Source organism: Chinchilla lanigera, unplaced genomic scaffold (assembly GCF_000276665.1).
Source record: "Chinchilla lanigera isolate Chin_1 unplaced genomic scaffold, ChiLan1.0 scaffold00080, whole genome shotgun sequence".
In the NCBI taxonomy this organism is placed as follows: domain Eukaryota; kingdom Metazoa; phylum Chordata; class Mammalia; order Rodentia; family Chinchillidae; genus Chinchilla; species Chinchilla lanigera.
The window spans coordinates 1,268,506-1,277,695 of NW_004955481.1; the positions used below are offsets into that span (position 1 = coordinate 1,268,506).

Consider the following 9,190-nt stretch of genomic DNA (forward strand, 5'->3'; position numbering starts at 1 on the left):
ACATCCTGCAGTGAGGGGAGCCCAGCTGTGCTCTGGCTGGCTTCCTTGTCTCCAGGGCTGAACCAGGCTGTGAGGGGTGGAGGGGACTCCTCAGGAAGGGGCTTGTGCTAGGGACACAAGCGGTAAAAGTGCCAAGTGGCCTGAGGCGCCAGCAACCCCTTGAGTGCAGCCGGCCTGGCCTGAGGCTGTTATCCAGGCAGCAGAGAGCATTCGTTTAGCATCGATTGGCTTAGAATGGAGCAGCTGGCGAGGCTGGGGCCGGGGGAGCTTAGCCTGAGCAGGGGAGAGGGACTGCTGCTGAGCCAGAGGGTTGACCGCGACGCTGAATGGTTTCCAAGCCTCACTGAGGCCCACAGACCTGCAGGGGGAGGAGGGAGGACCTTGGAGCCTCGGAGGAGCAGAGTGAGGGCCATAATCTTGTCCCTTTGCCCTGCTGCCCAGCTGTAGGGCTTGGCCAGGCGCTTACCTAAGGGTACCTTGTTTCCTCCTCCAGGATGCTCCATGTAGAGAACATGGTAAGCATTAAAGCCAGAGCCTGTGGGGCCCCCACTACACTGCCTGTGTGACGTGGGCCTGGAGCAGGAGTTTTGTCAGTGCTAGACCGAGTGCAGAGCTCTCTCGTCACCCCTACCCTGGGTTTTACTGGGTCCAGCTGAGCTGAGGTTACAACCTCTGTTTTTTTGTTTTGTTTTGTTTTGTTTTGGTCTTTTTGAGACAGGGTCTCACTGTGCAGTTCAGGCTGGTCTTGAACTCAGTTTGTAGCCCAGGCTGGCCTCAAACTCTCAACCATCCTTGCCTCTTGAGTGCTGAGATTACAGGCATGCACCACTTGTACTGCCACGCCCACCACAACCTCTGTGAAAGCTCTAATTAGAAGGGGGTAGAAAAAGAAAAAGGTAGTGCCTGCCATCTGACTTTGCACCTCAGTGCCTTTGCACATGCTGTTCCCTCTGACTTTGCCTTCCCACCCATTTTACCAAGTCAGCCCCCTCTTGGGGCTGCTGAAAGGGCTGGGGAAGGTGGCTATCTCTTTTGTTTTTTGTTTTTTGGTGTTTTTTTTTGTCTTTTTGAGACAGGGTCTTGCTATGCAGTTCTCAGCTTTCACAGAGGTTGTAACCTCAGCTCAGCTGGGCCCAGTAAAACGCAGGGCAGGGGTGGCCAGAGACCTCTGCACTCGGTCTAGCACTGACAAAACTCCTGCTCCAGGCCCACGTCAGACAGGCAGTGTAGTGGGGGCCCCACAGGCTCTGGCTTTAATGCTTAGCCACCTTTCTTGAGCCAGGCATGGTGGCACACGCCTGTAATCCCAGCACTCGGGAGGCTGAGGCTGACCTTGAGCTCAGGCTGGCCTTGAGCTCACTTTGTAGCTCAGGCTGGTCTCAAACTTGCAATGATCCTCCTGCCTCAGCCTCCCGACTGCTGGGATTTACAGGCATGCGCCACCATGCCCGGCTCAACAAAGGTGGCTATCTGTACTCAGACCACTCCTCTTCCCCCCCATGGTCCCTGCCTGGTGAGTGGGGTTAAGATTTGCAGAAAGTAGAACCTGAAACAGTGCTGTCTCCCTTGCCTGCACATCCTCTGTGCTAGTGCCGGGCTGAACCCAGAGCCTTTTTACTGAGTCCTAAGACGGCCTTGGGTGCCAAGAACTCTTCTCAGCCCCATTTCACAGATCTGCTCCAAGAGGTTGAGAGACTGTTGGTGCAACATTGTTAACCAGTGACAGGACATGTTGGCAGAGGCACAGGGGCAGCAGGAGCCTTCCTGAGCCCCTCCTCCCATTTTCCCCATCCCCTGCCAGGCACCCGGGCCCTGGGCCCCAGCACCTGAGCAGACAGCCTGGTTTTATGAGTTCCCCACTCTGTTAGTGAGGCCTGATGACGCCAAGGGATGAGGCTGTGGAGACCCTGGTGAGCTCTGATGCAGGCAGCTGAGAGGTTTGGGAGCAGCTGAGCAGCAGAGCGCATCACCCTGAGGAACAGGCGGGCAAACCCCAGGTCTGCCCTCCTCAGAACCCTCAGGCACCCCCACTCCTACCCCAGGAGAAGGCTGAGAGGCTGTATGGGAAATGTAAGCCTCCTCCACAGAAACATGGATCCCTGCTAATTTGAAGTCTTAAAGTGCACAACAGGGCTGGGGATTTAGCTCAGCGGCACAGCGCCTCCCTGGCAAGTGCAAAGTCATGAGTTCAATTCCCGGTACCAGAAAAAAAAAAAAAAGAGAGAGTCATACAAAATGCACAATAGCTAGGAGTGGTGGCACATGCCTGCAATCCCAGCACTCGGGAGGCTGAGGCAAGAGGATCAATGTGACTTTGAGGCCAGCCTGGGCTGTCTAGTGAGTTCAAGTCTTGACTGAACTACACAGTGAGACCCTGTCTCAAAAACAGACAAACAAACAAAACAAAAAACCAAACCAAACCAAAACAAAATGTACAACAAAGCACAGGCCTCGTCGTTAAAACATTAATCAGGCGATCAGCGAATCAGGGCTCCCAAAGGCTGCAGGAAGGGGGCACAGGAGGAGCCATGGCTCCTCCTCCACGTAGCTCCTGCCTCCATGGGAAGACATCTGCAGCATGGTGATCCGGGGTCTGGCACCCCCTGGCTAAGCTAGGAGGTGCAGAAGTGGGTGGAGCTGACTGGGACAGCTAGTCAAGGGGCATGAAGATGGAGCAGCTTCCGGGCTGGAGAGGCAGTCAGCTGAGACCTCATCCCACAGTGGGAGGGGCGGGTATCTGGAAGGGCGACCTCCCTGGCACAGGCTCTGCCACGTGGGCAGTACTGAAAGACAGAGAGCAGCTGCCCTGGGCCTGATCCCACCGTCCTGTTTCCCAGGGAGCCCTTCATTGTCCTCTGGCCTTTGGCAGGAAGTGACTGCCCCGTGCCGTCCCTGTGGCCTTGTTGCCCCAGATCCCAGCACAACAGCATGTTCTTCCTCAAGGCAGTAGGGAACATGAGCCTGGCCCTGGGCCAAGCCGTGGCTGGAGTCCCTCATCTTCCTGTGGCCCTCTCAGAGGAAGGTGAGAGGACCAGGGCCTCGGTTCCCGCCTGCATGCTGCCCTGCCCTCTGGAGCCTTCCTCCTGCCGCCATATATTCACAAGTCTTTTACTAAGCCCACACCTGGATTTTGGGGCACTTTGGCATTTTCACTTACACTGAGGTCCTGGCTGGTTTCTCTTGTACACTGGCATCCCCTGGGGGTATCAGCTTTCTTTTCCTGGGGCTGGGCATACATCTGCCCTTGAGCCCCACCCCACCCCACCCCTGCTGGCTTCTCTGGGGCCTTAAGGACTTAGAGCCACAACAGCAAGCAGAGGAGAGCCCCCCCATGTCCCACACCCCCACCACACAGAGTAGGTCTGGCAATCAGAAGAGCGCAGACAGAAGCGCTCTGTAAACTCCAGCGAGCTGTATAAATGTTGAATGGTATTAGTGCTAAGCCTGACACAGCCCCCACCGCCTACCCCGTGCCCTGCAGCTGCAGGCTGAAAGTAGAAAATTCCTTTGTCTTTACAGGACCCCTGGTAGCTACTGCACCACTGAGTCCCCTTCAGCCTGAAATGTGGGATGGGCGTGGTGAACACTGCATGCCCTGAGTCAGGAGGGAGAGCCCGGGCTCCACAGAGTGGCCAGGAGGGGGCCACTCCCTGGGGAAGACTCTGGCAGGTGTGCCTTCTTGGAAGCAAGCAGCTTGGGCAGGGTGAGAGGTGTGAGCTGAGCCAAGCAATCTGGAGCTGTGGCCCTGTAGAATGTGTAGCTAGTGAGGGACAGGCTCCCCAAGAGGAGGCTGGGATCTGGAGCACAGGCTCCTACCCCCTCACGCCCCTGCCTCCCCCAGCAGGGCCGGGGCTCCCGAGCAGATAGAGGCAGAAATGGAGGCTGGAGGCTACACCCAGGCCTCCAAACAGGAGGGCTGTCAGAGTGATCATCTGACTTCTGGAGGGAGAAACTGAGGTAGAGACCGCTGTCGTCATGGCCTGGCCTATAGGCTGTGCCACGGCTGGGGTGATGGAAGGCATTGCAAGGGCAACACAGAGAGAATGGCTTGGTTCAGAAAGGGCCTATGATGCTGTGTTGCCACCACTATGGAGGGCATAATTGCTCTGAAAGCGCAACCGAACCCAATTATGCAAAAACTAAATTATGTGCAATGATTTTTATGTGCTGGAAACGTTCAGTTGAAGCCGGGTGATTGCAGGGGGACAGGAAGCAGCTGCCACTCTCTGGGAGCCCATAACTCCCAACAGCTGGGAGCTGTCACTTATGTACAACACTGTTTCTGCCGAGAATAAGGAGGTGGCGGTGGCGGTGAGACCTGCTCAGCCAGGACCCGGGGCTGCGGCTGGGCCTGGGCAGCAGCAGGCCTGGGAGCCCAGGCAGGCAGCTGACCGGCCCTGGAGTGGTGGGGAGGGTGGGCTCTCTCAGCCCAAATGCTCTGGGCACAGCTGGCAGCAGGAAGACTGTGCTGAACTGCCCCAGGAACCCTGGCTCTCAGGAGGGACGGCCAGACAAGCTGGAAGAAAAGGGGCAAGAGGCCAACCCCGGCAGGGAGGAGATGACTGCCTGGCCCTCTGGGGTGGATGTCTGTAGGCCTGGAGCCTGTCCCCTCCACCCTGGCGCGCCTGCTGGGCCGCTTGGGGCAGCTGTGACCCTGGAAAAAGGCAGGTAATGACGATCGTCCATAATGAGGCTTCTCCGATAATGAGTGTGGGGCTATTACCCGACCACAGGCTGGACACATCCGAAAATAAATTATTTTAAGGATCCATTAACGAATGCCTAATTAATGCCCAATTAGAGGGAAGCTACAGAGGAAATGCTCCGGACAACTGAGAGGCAAGGCCTGGCTTTGCAGCCACAGCCTTGGAGGCCAGGAGGGGCACGGACTGGAAGGTGGCCCCGATAGGGGCAGTGTCAGTCTGGCGGTTTCCAAGAAACCCAGAGCAGTGTCATGTGTCCTCCCTGGTGCCACCTCCAGGCCCTCACAGACATGTGAGGTCTCCATGTATCCACACAGCTCTGTAAGGGAGCATTACTGCTACCTGCCTTTTAGAAATGAGGAAACTGGGGCACATAGGGGACATCAAATATTTGAGGATGGTGAAAGGCACTGTAAATGAAACATCTTTTGAGGTGCATTTTGGTGTCGTGTATGCGTGCTTTGCTTGTTTGGGGAAATAATTTAAATAAAATGATTCCTCAGGACTCCGTGGGAGATATTTACTTTGTTGGAACAACTCTCTGTGAATGCTGATCATGGTAAGCAAGTGGCTGCACTGGGATAAGACCTGGAGGCTGGCGGGCTGTGTCCGTGGATGTGGCCCTCACACAGCCGGGCTGACGGCCTGAGCAGGCGAGGCCCAGGAGCATTCGAGTATGTGGGTGATCAGGGCCTTCACCCCAAATATACCTGCCACCCAGGCTGGGGATTAAACCTCAGTAGGTGTGAGGTGCCAAGAAGTAGGAGAGATTTTCAGTCTAAGACAAGGTCCAGGCGAGGACTTGGACCTCTACTTTCCTCCATTCTGGGGCCAGGCTCTCAGGGGGCTACCTGACAGACCCTCAGCACAGGGCAGAAGGGGACAAAGGCCTAGCAAGCCCAGGGGAGGACTGGCACAGGACCATCCTCCGTACTCTGTTTCCCACCTCCTCAGGCAGCCCCTGACCGGCTGTGCTGTCTCTTTCCCCGCCAGGGTGCTGTGTGGAATTGCTGCTGCTGCTGCTGGCCGTGGAGCTGCCCCTGGGCAGCGGCTGCCCCAGGGACTGTGTGTGCTACCCAGCTCCCATGACAGTCAGCTGCCAGGCCCACAACTTTGCCGCCATCCCTGAGGGCATCCCTGAGGACAGTGAGCGCGTCTTCCTGCAGAATAACCGCATCACCCTCCTCCAGCAGGGCCACTTCAGCCCTGCCATGGTGACCCTGTGGATCTACTCCAACAACATCACCTTCATTGATCCCAACACCTTCGAGGGCTTTGTGCACCTGGAGGAGCTGGACCTGGGCGACAATCGACAATTGCGGACTCTGGCGCCCGAAACCTTCCAGGGCCTGGTAAAGCTCCATGCCCTCTACCTCTATAAATGTGGGCTCAGTGCGCTGCCAGCAGGTATCTTTAATGGCTTGCATAGCCTGCAGTATCTGTACCTGCAGGACAACCACATTGAGTATCTGCAGGACGACATCTTTGTGGACCTGGTCAATCTCAGCCACCTGTTTCTTCACGGCAACAAGCTGTGGAGTCTGGGCCAGGGGACCTTTCGGGGCCTGGTGAACCTGGACCGACTGCTCCTACATGAAAACCAGCTGCAGTGGGTCCACCACAAGGCTTTCCATGACCTGCGCAGGCTGACCACCCTCTTTCTCTTCAACAATAGTCTCTCGGAGCTGCAGGGCGACTGCCTGGCCCCCCTGACAGCCTTGGAGTTCCTCCGCCTGAATGGGAATGCCTGGGATTGTGGCTGCCAGGCGCGCTCCCTGTGGGAATGGCTGCGGAGGTTCCGAGGCTCCAGCTCGGCTGTTCCCTGCGCATCCCCTGAGCTGCGGCAAGGCCAGGACCTGAAGATGCTGAGGGCTGAGGACTTCCGGAACTGCACAGGCCCAGCGTCCCCACACCAGATCAAGTCGCATACCCTCACCACCACTGACAGGGCTGCCCGTAAAGAGCATCACCCGGCCCATGGCCCGGCCAGGGACAGGGGCCACCCGCACAGCCATCAGCCTGGCTCCAGGTCAGGTTACAAGAAGCCAGGCAAGAATTGTACCAGCCACAGGAACCGCAACCAGATCTCTAAGGCAGGCACCGGGAAACAGCCCCATGAGCTGCAGGACTATGCTCCCGATTACCAGCACAAGTTCAGCTTTGACATCATGCCCACAGCTCGGCCCAAGAGGAAGGGCAAGTGTGCTCGCAGGACCCCCATCCGCACCCCCAGCGGGGTGCAACAGGCATCCTCAGGCTGTTCTCTGGGGGCCTCGCTCCTGGCCTGGATACTGGGGCTGGCGGTCACTCTCCGCTGAGGACCCAGGGCACCAGCACCCAGCACTGCCACATGTCCATCAAGGAACAGAATTTCTTTTCTTCTTTTTTTTACAAGTGGAAGAGCTGCTGGGTTTCAGGAAAAGGCTGATAGAGCCTTCAGCTGCTGTCTGGACCCTACCTGGTGGATTATAAACCCAAAGTGTATAGCCCTAGACGGGAGGGGATTAGCAAGCACATCTCACTCAGCTGTCCCAGCCAGCCCCCGCCAAGCACCTACAGACAGCGTCCACTCCAGCAAGGCGGTAAAAGTTATGCACAGTGAGTCCTTCCTTAGCAGCAATGGGACAAGTGCCCCTCCAGTGGGCTCGGCTCTGTGGAATCCTGATCATTTGGAGAGGCCTGAAGGGCCCCACCATTCCTGGAGGAAGCAGAACTCAGAACAAACAAGGCTGAGATGGCTGGGTTGACCAGCAGTCAGAGCAGTTGAGCAGGTGGCATTTTGGCCTGTGCCTGAGGCCATGTAGTGAACCTGCCCTGAATCCAACCCTATGTCACCTTCAGTCTCTCCCTTAAGGGTAACGCCTCTTGTTCCTGTTGTCTCAGGCAACCCTGGCAGATCCAGGTCCAACTGCTGGGGTCTAAGAACCAATCACCAAAGGAAAGATCATCAGAGGCTGAAGTTTAGAACTTCATCACATGCAATGAAATTCTCACAGAAGGTGCAGTTTTATACCTACATCCACTTATATATATATACACACACACACACTACACATATAAATATATATATATATATATACAAATGCACAGGTTCCCCGCCCCCTTCTGTTACCAAACTGTATGTCTTATCATGTTTATAAACTATATGGAAAACTATGTCTGCTGAACTAAGGATTGTATTGGTGATTTCTAGCAAGAAGAAAAGTTATAGAATTTTTGTCTAGAATCCCAACCTGGCAACAATAGTCCCTAGGTAACACAGGCTTGCCAGGACCTGGGGCAAGAGGTCAGGGGGACAGTTTAGAGAGAAAGAGAGGCAGTGAGATTCACTTCAGGGGACCAATATCCTTAGATATTTAGAACATCACCTTGTTTTTATATGCAACACAAGCCTGCCTGGCACCCTGGAGCACCCCGTTATCCCTAATGTAGAAGCTGTGGGTGTCTGGGTGAAAAGTGGGAAGCAGCCTGTTGGACATCAGGGAGCCAGGAACCAGGAGCCATCAAGATGGAAAAAGGAAAGAAGGGGCCCTGGGGTTTTTAAGCCAGCAGGCCCAGCAGCATCCACAGTGTTAGTCCAAGTGGCTGGACAGTGTCATCAGCCTAGCGCTTGGCCAGCGACAATCTGGTCAGGCCAGGGAGACTCTGAGGAGGAGCCCAGGCTTCCAGCATGGCTCTACTGCTGCATTTTAACCTGAGGTTTTTTGGTGAGTGAACCAGCAAGGGCCCTGTGCAGCTTGGCATGAGGGAAGCATCAGGTGGCCGTAGCAGAAGGGGAACGATAAGGGCATTTCATGAGCCGTCTCAGGCACTCCGCATTGCAGAGGCCTTGTCCCTCCTGACCCTTCTGGGATGTCCATGCATGGGCAGAGGTCAGTGGGCCGGACTCAGGGGTCAGGAGCAGGGATGAGAGACACACAAGTAATGAAGCGGGGAAGCCCAGATGGGAGAGGGGCTGCTGGCCAGGGGCCTGGGCTTGCAGTCTCTTGCGCTTTGCACAAACCTGAATTCCCCACCAGAGAGGGTGAGTGTGAGGAGTGAGAAACACTGAATCCAATTAAGAGAGAAAAATAATAAAAAAAAAATTCTCTTGGACAAGAACACTGTTTTTCATTTCCTAACCTTGCATTCCTGAAGGGGTGGCAGATCCTGGGCTTGAGGGGTAGGCGAGCCTGGCCCAGCACAGCTCTGAGAACACAGCACATTTGTTGGCAGGAGGAGCTGTAGGGGGCAGGGGTGCACTGACTCATGGGGATATACAAGAGCATGCATACATGCACACGCGTGCGCGCGCGCGCGCACACACACACACACACACACACACACACACTGGCTCTCTGTTCTGCGGACTTTCCCCTTGCATGCCCAGAACATGATTCACTTCCCACATTCTGGCTGTACTGGGTTGGCACCATCTCTGTGTCTCTCTCCAGAGCAGGCTGGTCCTGAATCCTTCCTGGCCTGTTACCAAGAGCCTCAGATGCAGC

The 9,190-nt window shown here is 55.8% G+C and overlaps 1 protein-coding gene across 4 annotated transcripts in view; it reads left to right on the forward strand.

Annotated features, from left to right (window-relative positions):
• Rtn4rl1 (reticulon 4 receptor-like 1) overlaps positions 1 to 8,804 on the forward strand; it is a 67,881-nt gene extending 59,077 nt beyond the window's left edge. For all 4 annotated transcript variants that reach the window (XM_005402601.2, XM_013503376.1, XM_005402600.2 and 1 more), the window contains one exon: positions 5,697 to 8,804. In XM_005402601.2, coding sequence (XP_005402658.1) covers positions 5,697 to 7,021 — 1,325 coding nt within the window. In that variant the 3' untranslated portion in view covers positions 7,022 to 8,804. The remainder of the gene's footprint in view (positions 1 to 5,696) is intronic.
• The last annotated feature ends 386 nt before the right edge of the window (positions 8,805 to 9,190 follow it).